Source organism: Periophthalmus magnuspinnatus, chromosome 15 (assembly GCF_009829125.3).
Source record: "Periophthalmus magnuspinnatus isolate fPerMag1 chromosome 15, fPerMag1.2.pri, whole genome shotgun sequence".
Classification (NCBI taxonomy): domain Eukaryota; kingdom Metazoa; phylum Chordata; class Actinopteri; order Gobiiformes; family Gobiidae; genus Periophthalmus; species Periophthalmus magnuspinnatus.
This window is the reverse complement of record NC_047140.1, coordinates 10156843-10175655: the sequence shown is the minus strand read 5'-3', so window position 1 is coordinate 10175655 and position 18813 is coordinate 10156843. Positions and strand designations below refer to the sequence as shown.

At 40.0% G+C, this 18813-nt stretch overlaps 1 protein-coding gene across 1 annotated transcript; it reads right to left on the bottom strand.

The window, feature by feature from the left end:
• Window positions 1-1390: 1390 nt before the first annotated feature.
• si:ch211-195b21.5 (serine/arginine repetitive matrix protein 2) lies at window positions 1391-17526 on the bottom strand. The gene is made up of 9 exons (XM_055227438.1): window positions 17214-17526; window positions 10657-10760; window positions 9567-10386; window positions 8801-9043; window positions 7965-8301; window positions 6777-6850; window positions 6611-6692; window positions 5442-5551; window positions 1391-4528 (listed from the first exon to the last, which is right to left on the bottom strand). The coding sequence occupies exons 1-9, from the start codon at window positions 17418-17420 to the stop codon at window positions 4130-4132; spliced, it is 2376 nt and encodes a 791-aa protein (XP_055083413.1). The 5' UTR covers window positions 17421-17526; the 3' UTR covers window positions 1391-4129.
• Window positions 17527-18813: the final 1287 nt, after the last annotated feature.

Below are 18813 nucleotides of genomic sequence, written 5' to 3'. Positions count from 1 at the left end.
ATGAGATACGCGCAGGTTTCTTTCACAGTCTTAAATCGTTGTGAAAGTGATGTCTTTATTTTCTACCATGTTTTGGAGGAAGAAACTGCATTCAGCGCATCGTTACAGCGCTCGTGAGCGGAGCACTGGTTTTGTCACGCGCACAATACTGACCTTTGAAGTGAGTAGGTCAAAGTTCACCTTAACTTATCTAAACTTCACGTATAATGAACATATGTTTAAAATATTGTCATTTTTAAATCTATATAAACGCAAGGGTGATAAAAAAAAAAGAAAAAAAAAGCAACAAAATAAAATAAAATTTTAGATGCAGCTCATTAGTGAGTTGTGCTATTTTTAGAACCGGTCTGCGGGCGACTCATGTGGGGCTTGGGGGCGACATGGCGCCCGCGCACAGAGATGGGGACCCCTGGTTTATAGGATCAGAACTCCCTCTTGTGGACACTCTAGGAATAGCACCTTTGTTACCATCTACAGCAGGGGTGTCAAACACATTTTCACCAAGGGCCACATCACCGAAATGGCTGCTGTCTAAGAGCCAGATGTAAAATAAATCTAACTTTTTTTTTTTTTTTTTTTTACTTGTCAATTAACTTGCTGTATTTATTACTTATTCAAGTTACAATTATCACATATGCACTTGCCTAGATGTAAAAATATGGCTGTGTAACTGCGTATCTCCTGATAAATTGAGATTTTAAGATCATCATACCTTTTAATTACCCTGTTGAGAGCCACATAAAATGATGCGGAGGGCCACATTTGGCCCGCGGGCCTTGAGTTTGACATATGTGATCTACAGGTATCATGAAATACAATTATGTATGATGCATTTTATTAAGGAGGGATGGAATATTTAAATATGCAGGTGAGCCTCCAATGACTTTTTCAAATGGCACTTATAATTTTGCAAATCAACTTGTGTACTTTTCTATATGGAACTGTTTTAAAGAATGACACACTGCACAATTTTGAATCACTTTATTTGCATGTCTGTATTCAGTTCTCAAAATTACATTACCTAGAAAATACATTAATTCTTGAATTAGGAAAAAAACCCCCAAAAAAACAAAAAACAACAAACACCTATACTGGCTCAACTTACCTGAAGTGAAAGCCCGCTCTCACCCCTAAATCCACAGAAATGGGTTTCCAATTTAAAATAGAATTGTATATATATAAATAAAAAATTTGAAAACTTGTTGAAATTTACTTAATACTACAGGAGACGTTTGTCTTTCAAAAACAAATGTACCATTCCAAGTTGTGGCACGACAGAGCTGCCCTGGGACAGAGTATTAGAAAAGTGGTTACCATTCTGCACCCTGAGCCTCTTTAACCTCCAACCACATTCAGACAGGCAGGGTGGTGACATGTCTTGCCCATGGACACAACAGTGTAAAGCTGCCAGGGGTACCAACCTTTGTGTCCAACGTCTTGTGAAGAGAATACACAAATTAAAATACAAAGCAGATTATAGTCGAGAAATACTTGGATTTTAAATATTTGTCTCAGAGCAGAGTATGTTTTTTTTGAAGCTGAAAATAGAAAATGGGTCACATATTTTTCAGTCTCCATATTAAACACAACACAAACAAATTCAAACGTTCACCTTCAACGCTAACCTTAAAATAATCAAAAAATGCGTAATTCCAAAACATGACAATCTGAATAAGCAAACACACTTACCACTGTACTCCACTGCATTCAAATTAAAGGTGCACTATGAAACATTTCTGGGGGAGTCTGCCATCTGTTTTGCCTAGAATGTTCTACGATATTGAATTTGTTCATCTCCATGGCAACAACGAGCGATGCCAGTGTTGTCACGATACTTAAAAATACTCTTTAGATTTTTGATATTTTTGACAACCCAAGACACCCCCAGGCCAAGTTACAGGTGAGAAATACGTGGAACATTCCAAGCAATCCAATAACATCTCCATGGACACAAGCAGGTAGCAGACCCCTCCCAGCAGAAAAGTGACATAATGCAACTTTAATACGTAAAAACAAGTGATTTAAAAATGTTGAATTCTGAAAGACAATTTATTCCTTGATGCAGACAGAGGTGGAGAGAATAAAACCTGGAGGAGCAGACAGGACAAAAGTAAAATAAAAATATTGTTGATCCTAGTTAAAGCATTTTCAAACAAAATTATGTACAACCTCTTGAACGTTTAAAAAAAAAAAAAAAAAAAAAAAAGGCAAAGAACATAACACTGCTGAATAAAGACAGTGGGGAGGAGCTGCAAGAGAATGGAGAGATCTGATTGGACGAGAGAGCAGTCATTTCTAACATACATTGAAAGCATTTACGAACAGGAAAAAAACCAAAAACACTTTCAAAACACAAACGGCATTTACAAGCACTGAGCATTAAACACTGCAAAAAATAAATCTACTGCAGTTAAAATGATAAGTTTCTGACAAATTGGTATTCTGAATTCAAAAGGGCCAATTAAAAAAAACAAAAAAAATCCATGTATTTGAGCAAAATGTGTCTGGCCCAGTACAGATATATTGTGGTAGTTGTGTTACTGTTACGGCAAAACTCTGTTCTGGTCTCTGAAAGTTGTGAGTGCTTATAAATTCATCATGGTGAATAATTAGGATGTTCAGAATGCGTAAGGTAAGTGAGGAATAACTTTGGACCATTGCAAAAGTGAACTACTTCTGTTTTTCATGTTTTTAAGATGATAAAAAATCAGGTACAGTGAGTTTAAATAAAACTTCAATCATTTTAACTCGTGTAGATACATTTTTAAGTCTAACCTCCATATTTCAATCCAATTTTACAGACACCTGAAACTGTACAAAAAATACAAAAGGCAAAATTTTACAGTAAAAATAAAAAGTAAAAACACAAGATTGCATGGTTCAGTTTAGGGCAGGTTTTGTTCAGATGGGTAAACGAGTTGTTGCGCATCTGCTGCTCCCCTTTCTGGCAACCTCAGATCTTGTGAGCTTTAGGCCATGTTATAATGCCTTTACCTTCTCAAAAACATACCTGGAGTTGTGTTTCATTTCATTCACACATGTTTGAGTAACACTTTATTAGTCTGTCTTCATTCCCAAAGCTCATCTTTTTTACATTAGTGTTGTGGGTTAAGACAATACAGTAGGAGATGTATGTACCTTGTTGACTGCATTATGTATTTGGACGGGGCATGGGTCACTGGATTGGATAACAAGTTCAAACCATAGACTATATATATATAAATGACATAGCTAACCTGCTAGCCGGCACGTTCCAAATAGGAAGCGAGCATGGGTGCGCTTCCAGCTAAATCGACTGGCCAATTCACTTTGTATTGAAAAACTGTGGCCCCTCTCTCTGGTTTTAAAATGTTAGTATTAACCTGCTACTACATGATCCTGGTGTTTTTATTTTGCTATTGTAAATGAAGATTTGAATATTAATAACAGACAAGTACACGCTCCCTGCTAAACTAACGGTGTGGGGTGAAAATGGCCATTACTTTTAACAGCCTTGCACCGGATTGACTCTATGGTTATGATACTTGCGTGGGAATTCCAAATATGGAACTCGTCTCCAAATTTGCCCCTATAACTGCAGCCTCAATTGAGCTTCATTTGACTGGAGCTGATCACTATGGGTGATGTCACACTCACTTAGTCCACTTCTTTAGATTGCCTATTGGCATTTGAAAACAGAAAACGAGGCATGACAGCATCAGCCCTGATGTTCCTCCTTTCACACACCTGAGACGCCCTTCTCCAGAGACTACCTGGAGACAGGAGGCTAAACTTCCTGTATTACCACATGACATCACAAAGTGGAACAGAGTGTTTTCAGTTTGAGAGAAGAACTCAGCCTAAATTTGCAGGGTTTGTGTGTTAAACATGTGAGAATGAAACAAAACACAACTCTGGTCTGTTTGTGATGAGGAAACATTAGAACAAAGATCCGAATATAACCTAATACTGGCCCTTTAAATAAAAGCAAGATGAATAGTCAAGTTTGACGCCATACTGTGGAACATTCTAGAAAAGGCAGTAACAGCTCCATGGAGACAAACAGGTGGTTCGCTCCACCAGAAAAGTTACACAGTGCTCCTTTAACTGCACCAAACTGACCCAAATGGTTTCAGTCAAAAACACAAAACTATTTCTTATCCTTTTTCTTTTTCCCCTTTTTCTTCTTTTTGTGAGGTTTTTTTAGCCTCTCTCCCTCACTGCTGCTCCGGGATCTGCTCCGGGATCTGCTCCTTGTACTACGGCTGCGACTTCTCTCATCCCTCCCTCTCTTACTGCCCTTCTCCTGTTTACCTTGGGCGCTCTGATTGGTCGGTTCACCCCCACATGACACAGTTATGAGCATGCGTTCTGCCTGTAGTTTTTCCTTCAGGTAAGCATTGGTAGCATTGGCAGCATTGGTAGCATTGGTAACACTGGTAGCACTGGTAGCTTTTGTAGCGTGTGTGGACGACTTCTGCTTCTCTTTCTTCGAGTCCTTTTTCAAGTCCGTTTTATCTTCTCCTGGATGTTTGTCCCCCGAAGACCTCTGTAGGAAAACACTCATTTAGTTGATAGAATAAAGTAAGATCTACATTTGGCCCATTTGGTTCCTCACTCGTTTCCTTTCCTTTTATGCTTTCTGCCTTCCTTTTAGATGTTTTTGTGGATTGCTTTCTGATCTTTAACTGTCCCTTCACCTAAAAATCTTTACACACAATTGAAAATGTTAAAAGCTTCAAAATATAAGAGTAACAGTAGTAATAGTAGTAATAATAACTTGAAAACTACCACTTCATGACACCCCAAGGTGGAACAGAGCATTTTGAACTTTGAGTAGCCCTTTATGATGTCTATATCTCCAAACATGTGTGGACCTGTGTTTTTGATGAGATAATAACATTCTAACATGGCACAAAGCTCAATAGAGTCAATTTTCTGTAATATAGGACTTTTAATACCAGTTTTGGGCTCAGGATCTGCTATGAGGATGCAAAGATGTGGAAATATTTTCAATCTAGAACATTCCATTAATAATAGCTAAAAACATAAGGGTAAAAAATGCAACACATCATCGTTATTGTGACAATGAAATTGGCTGTTGTGATCTAAAAGTACCCTTTAAGTCCTGACTTTTCCAACTTGTACCATTTCCAGATCAACATTAAACAGCTAACCTTATTAGACCTGTAATATCAGCCTGGCTTTTGGGCTTGTGTGGTTACCTTATAACAAATTAGTCTGCAGAGCTTTCAAATGCAGAATATTTTACAACCTTTTACAATCTTCTGGAACCCAAGAAGATTCATTGTCTGGTCACGTCTTACCAAATTTGGATGATTGACAAGTGGACTAGCCTATCAGAGAAGGGCACGGCCTTAAAATGAAACCTGGATTCAAACTGCCCAGTGCATACTTTCAATAAGCTCCACCGAAATAACTCTTGTAAGTCTTATACTTACTCCACTGGATCGATGAGTGGCTGCGTGTTTCTCAGCTGTGCTCAGATTTCCAATGAACTCCTCACATTTATGACAATAGAAGCCAATCACTGGCGTCAGAAATCCCAAACCTACAACATTATTCGTTTAAAAATAAATCACATTATTGACCGGAGTTGAAATGTTCTAAATTTGAGTTACATTTTTGTGATCTCAATAGCCCTGTGCACAACGGCAGCTGGCTGCTTCTGATCAGTGGGAGGGGTCGTGTAGGCATGCAGAATTGCGCCAAAATCACAAAATCCTGACAGATTAGTAGACATGGAGATGCAGGTGGATGTCACTGCCAACAACACTTTATAAATGCAAGGAAAACTTCACCAGAGGACTCTTTTGTGTTTAGAAAGTTACATCTTTGTGTGTCAATGCTAATGCTACCTTCAATCAATACATTACATCTGACATAAGAACATTAAATGTGTTATTATTTGTAGGTGTACATTTTATAAGTCAGTGGTGTTATTTAAATATTTATTGAACCCCGAAATCCGCATTAGCCCCAACCACAGACTGTATATATAAACGGACATAGCTAACATGCTAGCCGGTGCATTCCAAATAGGAAGTGCTCATGGGCGCACTTCTGGCTCCATCAACTCCGACTGCTCCAATTCACTTTACATTGAAAAACTGTCGCCCCTCTCTCTGTAACTGCTGCTGTCAGGCTCATCATTTTGGTCTTAAAATGTTCTTATTAATTTGCTCCTGGTATTTTTATTTTGTTGTGTCAATAAACCAAAATATGAACATTAATATTCATTCAACAATCTGGCTCCAGATTGTCTCACAGTTGAAGATCCAAATATGTAACTCAGCTCCAAAGCCCCCCCCCCCCAGAACTGCTAGCCACGATGAGCTTCATTTGACTGGAGAGTGACGTCACATCTTTATACAGTCTATGGCACCAACACACAAAGACATCCTGTGACATCCACTTCCTTGTCCATGTCCCTGCTCTGTGTCCACTGCCTGATCTAATGTAATCCCTATAAGGTTTTTGCCTCATAGGGATTACATTAAATCAGAAAATCCTGCACCGGCCCTCTCTCTGACCAGAAGTAGCTGGCTGCCGTTGTGCTCAGAGCCTTTTCTCACATCATAAAACTTTCTATATAAAATCAAAATCTTACCATCTTGTTTCAGTAATCCCTCCAGCTCCTTAATGAGAAACTCAATTTTGGTTTTCCGTGCCTGTTTGCACTCTGCGCTCACCTGAAGGTTCAAGTTAAAACAGTCAACATTTTGATCATTATTTTGAAATCTAAATTGACTTTTTATATATTGTGAAATTTGTACCTTTTTGGACGAAGACTGAGATGAGACGCTGCTTTCGCCGTCTCCCTTCTCCTGAGCGCGCTTCTCTTTTGTTGCTGTAACGAGAAAAATACATTTAGTTTTGAACTTAAATAGTTTTAAAACAAATGTTAAGACTACAGTTCACCTCCAGCAGTGGACCAAAAGTACCCTAGAGACAAATGCAAACTACAGTAAAGCTAATACTATGCACTGTAATAAATGAACACTGAACATAGGCTGTATAAAGAAGCGGACTGAGGGAGTGTGACGTCACCCACAGAGTTTAGCTCCAGTCAAATGAAGCTCATCGAGGCTAGAGCAGTTATAGCAGCGGATTTGAAGCCAAGTTTCATATTTGGAATTTCAACTGCAAGTATCACAGCAACCAAAGAGCAAATCTGTTGAAGATAACGCCCCTTCTCGTTTGCACCGCTGGTTTAGCAAGGAGCAGGCGCTTGGCAACCAAAATGACGAGTCTGACTCTTAGAGTCAGAGTAGAGTAGACTCTTTTCAATAGAAAGTGAATAGGAGCTGATGGAGCTGCAAGCGCGTCCATGCTCACTTCCTATTTGGAGCATGTCAGCTAGCAGGTTAGCTTTGCACCATTTATATATACAGTCTATGACACTGAATGATATTTAGTGAACCATGACTTCACACTTCAACAAACAGTTTTTTCAGAAGTATAGCATATAAGTATAACCCATTTTCCTACGAGATGTTGCACGATATACACTTTTTAACTCTGAAGTGGTGGATGAAGTGCTCACTTTTGTTAATTAAGTAAAAGTACAGATACAGAGGCTTACTTAAGTAAAATTATCACACGAAAAAAAACATCAACTTAAGTGTTTAAATACCGGTCTAAAAATGTACTTTAAGAGTAAAAAGTAAAAGTATTTCACACAACTGTTGGTAATTTGTTAAAGTGTTAAATGCAGTGATATCGATTAAAAATGAAACATATTTTGGACAATAGTAAAAATACAAAATCATAAATTTTTTTCTCATGAATTCTGAGAATTTATTTTTGTTTGCTCAAAGCCAACGCTTGTACTGGAAAACTTTAGTCAGGATGTTACCACACATCTGACAATTTGCTGATGTCTCCCCTGAATCTTCATCCCCACTTCACACAAACATCTGTCCAATATAGTGTTTAAAACTGAAACTAAAATTAACAGTTACCTTTGATGAGCGACTGCAGAGACTCCAGGGCCTGTCGGACATTGGGATTGCACAGAGCTGGAAGTGTGAACGCCGCAGGTTCACTGACAGCAGGGGGCACTGTGTGTTTTACTTTGGCCCCCTCGCTGTTCGACCCTACGCTTTTCAGAATGTTCTTAATCTTATCGAACTCTGCGGTGTTGAGAATGGGGTAGGACTGAGAAGACGAGGGGGCAGGGTACTGAGGGGCGCTAGCCGTGTTAGCGATGTTAGCTGCCGAGTTGGAGAGTTCATCATTTCCGTACAAAAATGATTCCTCATCTTCAACTTCATTGGCTTTTAGTTTCACCAGATCCTCCTGAGAGACAAGACCGTACATATTCAACAATTAACCATGATAAAAGATATTAAAACATGTGTCTTATTAGCAGGGCTGCAACGATTTTAGTAGGCGATTAGTTAACAATAAAAAAAAAAAAGTATCAAAATGACTACATGACACAGAATCCTACATGCATTACCAATAAAGAAAACTAATTTAAAGAACGAAGTACAGAGCAGTGGACGTGTACCAGTGGCAGTGAAAATGAGAGTTGACGGGCAATACGGTGTCTTTAAAATAACTGATTAAAGATTGGACCAAATACAACTTCAGAGGGTAAAAGCTCTGGAAAGTCAATTTTGAAAATATGTTAGATATAATTTCCAATTTTCTAGGAAACCCATTTATAATGAAAATTGTGAACCACTGGTCCAGTTAATGTTTCAGGTAATCAAAAATACATTTATAATTATGTTAATAGTCACCATTATTCTGATTACTCGTTGCAGCCCGACTATTTGGAATCAAAGTTTACCGCAGATTGTGTTTGAATCCAGGAGAAGTCAGAGCCGCTACGTTCGTGAGGCAGCAGCGAATCGTTGTCCGAAAACATGGAGAAGATGGATCCCTCCCAGGCTGGTCCATGGGTGGAGGGGTGTCCAGAGGGGAGGGGATGTCCAGGGAGAAAGGGGTGCCCTGGAGTGGGGGCAGGAGCTGGGGCAGTTTTGAGCATAGGTTTAAGGACAGATTTAAGAGCTGATTTCAAAGGGGCAACTGGCTGTAAAAGGAAATACAAAATAGATTTCAGCAAGGTCCAATAACAGTGTCTGAATGTAAAACTGTCCTAGTAGAAAGCAAAAAGCTACTACTGTATTCACTCCAGTAAATTAACAATATGTAACTTTTCATGTGATGGGGCGGGGACTTTGCCTGGAATGTTCCACAGTATTGTATTAAACTTATCCAACATCCTAGAGCTCCAAAATACCTTTTAAAACATACATTCTTATGGTGAGCGGGATCTCCTGCTTTGTCCCAAGTAGATGGATACGTTTAAAGCCATACTGTGTAACATTCCAAGGCAAAGCAGCAGCACCTCCATGGAGACCAGGCCCACCACCGGAAATATACACCTTTAAGACAAATGAAATGTAAACAGTAACACTGCACTGCATTCTTCCATCATCTGCAATTAGCCCTAATTTATACAATCTAAACTTTCCACAATATTGTACAATGAGAAGGATGTCATTACAACATTCCTATTCACTCCGTAATAATAAAAAAATAAGCTCTCTTACCTGTGCAGAGTGGATGTTGTCTTTGAGCTTCTTGTGTTCCAGCTCTTTACTGTTGATCACCTTCTTCAGTCCCTCTAACAGACTATTCTCAGCCGACACCGCGGCTCCACACTCCACGTTTAGGCCTTTCTCCTCCTTCACTGTGACCAGCCCTCCCTCTCCTCCTCCTCCGCTGCTGCTGTGTGAGGACTTGTGGTTGGAAGTTGGACTTTTCTTCTTCTTGTCTTTGTGATGGCTCCTTTCACTGCTGCGAGATCTGGACTTTCTGGAGCGACTTTTGGCACGACTTTTCTTTCTGCTGCGACTGGCGCTTCGACTACGGCTCCTTGCTCTGCTCTTGCTCCTCGCTCGGCTCCTTGCCCGGCCTCTACTTCTGCTCCGTTTGTCTCGGCTCCGGCTCCGCTTGTCTCGGCTCCGGCTCCGTTTGTCTCGGCTCCGGCTCCGTTTGTCTCGGCTCCGGCTCCGTTTGTCTCGGCTCCGGCTCCGGCTCCGCTTGTCTCGGCTCCGGCTCCGTTTGTCTCGGCTCCGGCTCCGCTTGTCTCGGCTCCGGCTCCGGGTTTTACTGCGTGCTCGACTTTTTCCACGGCTTTTGGCTCTGCTCCTGCCCCTGCTCCTGCCCCTGCTCCTCCCTCTGCTGCGGCTCCGGCTCCTCTTTTGATTAGTCAGTTTTTGGACTTCCGGGTCGGACTTTACGGCGTCTTTCAGAGCGTTGGCAGATTTAATGGCCTCTGCCAGGTTGTACTCCATGTTTCCTTTGAGGTAATCGGGCAGAGGCTTGTTGGCTGCGAGACAGCGCAGGAACTCTTCTCCGGCTTTGTCACTGGAAAAAGAAACAATATTGTCAGAGAACCATAAATGTTCAGCTGATATAAAATATTTTCAAGACTCTAGTTGCTTGTCAACAATAATCTTCCCTTTTTCCTTTTCTGCAGCAAATTATCACAATTCCTTCATGGACTTTCAAAGTCTTTTAAATGGCAATATCCATTTGTATAAATTCACAGAGTACTTGAAACGGTCTGGAAATTACTGTGGCGACAGGCCGCTACCCAGTGGCAGACAGAAGTGGCTGCCATTCTCCGTCAATTACCTGTCGGCTTCAGGTGCAGTGGGGATTGGTTTCCAGAGTTTGGTGGGTGGAGCCTCAGGGCGAACGGGTCGAGTGCTGCCCGTCGTAGCAGGGCTGGCCCCAGGCTGAGGGTGTCAAAGGGTTAACACAGGTTTAAATACACACTAGTTCAATGATAGTATTATGGACAATGTACTTGCAGACAACAGTGAGACATACATTTCAATCTAATTTAAGAACTGTAAATACTTTTCACAGTCCTATTTCCAACATTAAAAACAATGGTGGGGCTTATAACTACAGAGAGCTACAAGATCTGAGGGTCATAAAAAACATCTCACCCAATAAAACCAGCAATGTACTAACATTTACAATATATGATATATATATAATTTTTTTTAAATGTCAGTGATTTTCAGATTCTACAATGTGATGTCGTCATACTGCCAGAGGGGGGCAGGAGCCAGTTTCCCTATTGATTACACTGCACTTTACCATGAAATATCCAAAAAGTAAATGCAGAAATGTTGAAGACATAGACTGTATAAGGAAGTGGACTAAGAGAGAGTGACGTGAAGCTCATCGAGAGTAGCAGAATTTGGAGCCGAGTTCCATGGTTGGAATTCCGGCTGCGAGTATCATAGCAACCAAAAACTCAATCCAAAGCAAGACTGATAAAGGTAATGCCCCTTCCCACCCACAACGCTGGTATAGCACAGAGTGGGTGCAACGCAATCAAACCTATTGTTAATGCTAGTGGGGGTGACCTCTAGGAAAGAATGTTCCCAATTCATCTGTTATTAATGGTCATATCTTCATTTACAGACACAATAGCAAAATAAAAATCACATAGAATGGGTTCATAGTAACACGTTTCGACCAAAATAATGGGGCTCACTGCAGCAGTTAGAGAGAGGGGCAACACTTTTTCAATGTAAAGTGAATTGGAACCAGAATTGATGGAGCCAGAAACGCGGCCATGAACACTTCCTATTTGGAAGGCCGTGGCTAGCAGGTCAGATACGTCCATTTATATATACAGTCTAGGGTAGAACCTGATCATTAATAGTGACTTAACAAAAACTTGCATTTCAACAATATTTATTTGAGCTACCCTCATCTGTAGTAAATATGATTGGGCTTAAGAATCATCGTCATCTGAAATCCAACAATAGTTGTGAAGCTTTGAAGCTTGTGAATAACAAAAATGAGGGAGACCAAGAAAAAAAAATCCCCAAATCACAAATTCTTCACTTTTTCACACTTCACACAATATTTCACCATAAAACCAGCCCCGATGCCCTAAAATAAAGACTAAGGGTCTTCATAGAACACTACAGAAAAACAAATTCTTGATCAACTTTGTCCAAAATTAAAATGCAAAAGGTTTAAATTAGACCTAATCTGAAAACTGGACCTTTTACAGCTTTTAACCATGACAGTCGTTTCCATCTCATTGACATTACAGCAGCATCATGTGACCACTCCGACGAAGACCACGAGTGAGCAGTCCAAACTGTCAGATATGAAAACAAACAAAACCTTGGTTTGAAAAAAATCTATTAAAATAAATTAACAGAAGACCAGATGAACCTCTCTTTGTACACAAGCACAATACGTCTGCTTTAAAATATTACAACAGCACATTATACCATAATCATGTACTTAACCAAATCAATGCACAATGCAACACAAACAAATTAATAACAGTAATAATAATAATAATAATAATAATAGGGGTGGACCCAGGTCTTCTCTCTTCTCAGAAAACGCCACACATACATTAAACCATACAAGAATAAAAGTCATCAATGAGAGATATTTTAAAATAATTCAGATGTATAAGTGTCATATGCACCAAAAATACAAATAAACAGCACGTTTGAAGTGACATGGGTGAATGGGTTTTGGAGAGGAGGGTACAATTTTTTTCCCTCTTACAAAATAATGCAATTAGAGAGGGTCAGATGGAGCAGAGAATACAAAGGAGGGGGTCAGAGGGAGCAGAGGATGAAGAGGAGAGGGTCAAGATGGAGCAGAGGATACAGAAGAAAGGGTCAGATGGAACAGACAGGAGGGTCAAATGGAGTAGAGAATGCAGAGGAAGGGGTCAGAGGGAGCAGAGCAGAAGAGCAGAGGATACAGAGGAGACAGGGGGTCAGATGGAATGGGGGGCGGGTCAGATGGAGCAGAACAGAGGGTCAGAGGGGCAGAAGATGCAAAGGAGAGGGTCAGACAGAGCAGAGGATACAGAGGCAGGGGTAAGATTTTAAGTACTCTACTGCAGACAGTCAACAAGAAAACCAACTTGTAAAAAAAAATACATTTTATTGGCAAAATACAGTTCAAATTTAATTTTAAGTCACTCCAGGTTCAGTATCTTCTGCAGATTTGTTCAAGGGCAGCATCTGAAACATAAGTATAATTTAGTTTTTCACTGCAGGTGTAAAACGAACCATATACCAAAAAAATTTTAATATTATAAAATCAAATTAGTTTTAATGTTTTTGCAATTGTAATGAGATATTTTTACAATTCAGTGTTTCAGTTTTTAAACAAAATCCAAACAAACTTACATTTGTGCAGTGTCCAACAGATCTGAAAGAGTAACATTTACATTAGTACAAAACCACATATGAGACAGCAGCAGAAACAGTAGTACTGTAGACCCAACACAAGATCTGTACTTAAATACAGGCCCGATCTGTACTTAAATACAGGCCCTGTGACATCACCTGCTTTCTCCATATGAGTTTAACACCTAAAGCCTGGTTTATAGTCCAGCATCAGGCCTCGCTCTGAGCAGACGTCCTGACCATAAACGATATATAAATGGACATTGCCAAGCTGCAATTCAGAATAGGAAGTGAGTATGAGCACGTTTCCGGCTCCATGATCCTGATATTTCTATTTAACTATTGTGTCCGTAAATCAAGATACGAACATTAATAACAGACAAATCAGGCTCCCTCTTTCCCGAGGTACTAACATTAGCAACAGGTTTGATTGACAGAATTGCCAGGTGCTCGCTCCCTGCTAAACCAGCGGTGCAGGCGAGAAGGGGCGTTACCTTCAACAGCCTCTCTCCAGATTGGCTCTTTGGTTGCTATGATACTCAGTCAGAATTCCAAATATGGTAGTCAGCTCCAAATTCTCCTCTATAACTGCTAGCTGCAATGAGCTTCATTTGACTGGAGCTGAATGCTATGGGTGACATCACACTTCCTTTGTCCACTTCTTTATATAGTCTATGGTCCTTACACAAACCATATGAGCTTCTTTGGAGCTAATCAGGATCCAGGTTCATTGTGGGGATCCAAACCATTTAATCTACACTAATTTTGTTAATGGGACATTGTACAGTCACTCTAGGATCATATACAGAAATTTCTGTGCCAAACTTTAGCTGTTCTGAGTTGTTTTTAATCAGTTATCTGTATAGTCTTTACGGATCAATCAATCACAGCCCTTGCATAGTAACATTTTATCCAAGATGCACATACACAGCAAACACTGCCAGCATCTGACTTTGAGCGTCTGATTGTCAAATCATCCACAATGATTTAACAATGGACCATAAACCAGCTTTTACTGTGGAATGCTCAAGGCAATGCAATCTCCACGGAGACAAGCAGGCGGTGGACACTCCACCAGAAAATTATGTAGTCTACCTTTAAAAATACTTGTGTTTGGTTTATTTTCAAACATTACAGGCAGAGAGGCAGATACTGATGACATTGAAACTTACCAAACAGAGGAAATGCAGAGAAGGTAAAACGCTTCAAAATGACGAAATGGTGCAAACAACAAAACCTGTCCCACTGTGTTCGGCGTAGGCGGGCGTAAGCGGGTGTAGGCGGGTGTAGGCGGGCGTAGGCGGGCGTGGCCAGGCATGACACCGGTGGAACTTTTCATAGTAAATTTTACATTTTGTCCATGTCATTTGTTTTGCGTAATATGCAGAGCAGATGATAAATCAAAATTATACAAAAAGACATTAAACAAAAAAAATAAATAAAAAATCTGAATCGAGTATGCTTTAGGGAATTAGGGAAGCACAATCCATGTCAGTTCTGATACCGATCTGCCGATACCAGTGCAAAAATCGAAAAGAGTATTTATTTCCTTAAAACAAAATAAGACAAAACTGATGTAAATGTTTTAGCTGTTATGGCAGTAACAAAAGAGCTACTTTGTACAAATAGAAATTAAAATAATATTTTTTTCTGGGCTGCCTATGACCTATGACATGATCAATTTATCTGTTAAACTAGAATATCGGCTGAACTGATATTTGGAAGCCGATATCCAACCCAGCACATTTTTCAGAACTGGATAGACACATCTTTATAAATTATTTAATGACTCAAGACATTAATGATTAGTGCACCATTTATAAAAAGGCATAATTAGAAGCCCAAGTTTTCAATTTGAACAATCTTTCCTTTAGCTTACAGTCCATCTGAAGGCCCAGTTTTAGTCGAGTTTATGATTAGGCTTGTCCTTCTGTTCTACCTCTCTTTAGCGGACTCCGTAATGCGATTTGGACACACAGCTCACTACACTTAAGTCATGTGACTCTGGTATCTGTGTGAAAAAAGTCTAAAGGCTAAACTCTGATAAAACTTGATTTGTGTCATAATGATCAGATTGGACTGGCACAAGTCTTTATGAAGTAATAATAAACATACAAGTTTATGTCAAGCTGGATCTCACATAAAAGGACATTTTTTATCTGAGAATTGGAAAATATAGCTCTTTTAACAGCTCAAGCTAAGGTAAGCGGCTAACGCTAGCAATTATACTTTATACAGCAACATTTTAAGGGTGTTTTAGTCATAATTAGGATCAACAGTGTGATAAATCAGCATTTCTATCTATAAGACCTGCCACTGTCCACTGTTGTTTTTACTACTCTCACAATGCATTGTGGTCTACGTTGACCGGTCTAGTGACCACTGATGGCCACTACTTTTCAAGGTGCATTGTGGGAAATTTTAAGTCTACTACTTTTTCCCCAACTGGCCATTCGGACACCAATAGAAATGTGTGACCCCTAAATATTGCCCCCCTGCGGGAGATAGTGTGGACATTCTGACACAGCCCAAATCTCATCTGACAAAATGTTTGGCCTTCCCAGTACCACCAGATCTAAACCAGGTCTGAAACCAGACAATTCAAACAATTCTAAACTGCGGCTAAATCAGATATAAAATGAACTATACACTTGCTACTAGTTCCAAACCATGACTATGGGCAAAAATATGGATTAAATTTACTGAAAATATTTGATCTTTGGTGAGAACTACTAACATAAAAAACTAAATGTGCATGATATGGCACAAAGTTCTATCAGAGCAAACTAAACAACTTTACCAACCAATAATAAAGTTATAGACCTGTGGTTTCATGTGAAAAACAATCCATCATAGACCAGAGTTTTCATTGCGCCAGCATGAGTCTCAAAACTGAGTTAGAAAGTTTAGAACACTTTGCAAAATGCACACCTCAAGATATGGCAGCGGAATTTAAACTATTTATTCTATTCACTGTACAGTACTTTAATCTTCAAAATAAGGAGAAGAGCAAAAGCAAAACAAGTGAAATGGTTTAATCCTGTTTGTTTTTTGATTAGTTTGTTTTATTATTGATACTTTGCAACTGACATCACCATTCCCTGAGGGTGTGAAGCTAACTCAGTGCTTCTCAATTATTTTCTATCATGCACCCCTATAAAGAAGATGTTTTCCATAGTGTCTCTTGTTCACTGCTCTGTCACGATCTGTTCGCTCTTTCCTGCTCTTTGCTGTGTGCGCTGCGTACGCGCTGTCTACAGTGTCTACAGTACCTACAGCGTCATACGCGGAGTCATACGCGCCCCACTATTTGAGAAGCACTGAGCTAACTGTAGGCACTGCTCTGTCTGAAACTATTACTGTTGAACTTTAATCTGAGCTTTATTTTAAAACGATCTAACCAGAAAGAGTCGAGTTAGATGAAACTAGAGGTGAGCTGATTTGTGCAGTTAAACAAGTCCCTCTCACATAAAATTTGTCACAAGCTAGCTAGCATTAACCAACAGTTTCAGTGAGTCACTCTCACCTTTTTGTTTATCAATCAAACTTATAAACAGGACCATGAACATTAATTAATCACAGGCTCCTGACAATATGTTGTTTGAATACATTTGGGGTTTTTTTTTCCTTGAGTTTTCAGACAATCTTAAAAGAACATCCCCTGCCTGATGTCGCTGCAATAAACGGTGTTAAGACCCAGTGACACGGTTCTCGAGTGAGGAAATCTACACGTCTTGTTAACTCTCTCTGCCGGCTCAAAAAACCTTTAAAATGTTCGTAAATTCTTCAGAGATGTCTAAATGCCACCCTGCGAAACAAAGCCATGGTTACAGAAAACATATGTCCTCGTAACAGCATAAATATGTTCTCTGTTTTAGAAATATAATAAACACTGGGAAAATGTTAGCTGCTAAATGCTACAAGCTAACGATGCTAGCTTCGGCAAAAACTGTTTCTATGGCGTGCTTTTAAACCTACAACATTTTCCGGTTGTGTACGTACTCGGACGAGGGGGGTGGTCGGTGGAGGTGGCCGGTTGAACGGCAGCGGCGGCGGGGGAAAGGGGTGAGCAGGCCTGGACCCCACGGCTCCGGCGGCCATCATCCCCGGCGGAGGCACACCGAGAGGCGGCCTGAAGTACATGTGCGCTAGGGCGTGCTGGCTGTACGGAGAAGGCCCGGTGGGGACGTGTTTACCGGGGGGAAACATGACGAAGAAACACGGGCATTTAGAGGAGCTTGCAACGGGGTTTCGGTGCTTTTTAAGTCTGTCTCTGGTCCGTCTGCAGCTTGTTAATTTAATAGATCCACTGTGCAGGCGCGGAAATTGTCTACTGCGCATGCGCAAATATACGTCAAACTGTAACAGTTAAAATGCAGTTAAGACTACAAAATAAAATTTATATTGGCAATCGATGTAAAATATTGTAAAACTTCTACCATTGATTTCAGTCCTTATCGTTCATAAGTTATTTAATTACATTTATTTTGACTGTGAACTAACGGTTAAATGTAGTATACGTTAACCGCCACTTGAGGGCGCACTACAGCCGCTGTCTGTATACCAAAGCAAGGCAAGTTTATTTGTAAAGCACAATTTGTACATAATTCAACATCAATTCAACAATTCAAATTCAACAATTCAAAGTGCTTTACACAATAAGAAAGACATTATCACAATACAAACAAATCAAGACATAAATAATACATCATAAAATTAACAATAAAAGAGAAGGGTGCAGAATAAAAACCTTTCAGTTAAACAGAACTCTTTGGTGTCTGGATTTAAACATTGTCAGAGTTCATATGTAGAGGTAGGCCTTTGTTTGGTGCTAGGCCATGGAGAGACACAAGTAAGTATGTAAGTGAAATGTTAAATATCATGAAATATATTTTGTTGTCATAGGTCATCACTGCCTGTGCCGTCCTCCACAACATCTGCCTTGGGGCAGGAGACACTGTTGCCCTGGAGGACGAGCCCCAGGAGAATGTAGTGGAAGATGAGGGGGGCAATGAAGTCGAGGCCGTCGCTGGAGCACAGTGGCGGGACCAGCTGTCTGCTGAGGTCTCTGCCCTGGAGGAGGTTCCCATGGATCATGATTATATCTAAGTATTTACATAATAGCAAGTTTCAAATTGTTATTGGAAGTGTTTCAGGGTAATTACCTGTAAACACTGTAACTGTAAATAGATGTGATGTAACATGAGCAGTACTATCAATATTCTTTCCGATTTCTCTAAAGTGACATGCCAGTCATCTATTGCTCCAACCAACCCAGCCCATGAACGATGCGGTGGACAGTGGAGCAGCACCTGGTGTGGGAGCCCCACGTACCAGCCAGAAGATGAAGACCTCAATCTCAGCACTCTCAAGTCGGTCCAGGCAGAGAAGGTAGATTAGCACTGACAAGGTGCTAGGAAGTGTGTGTTCATGATTAAAACCTGGCACTGACACACTCAGGTTTATTCATTTGCACTTTACTTTAGTGTTTAAAGTTATTACGTTAATAAATTGTAAATAGTACTTTATTTTTCTTTAAGACATGTAAGATGAATGTAAATATTTGTAAAGAAAAAGTCATAAATGTTTCAAAATCAAACTG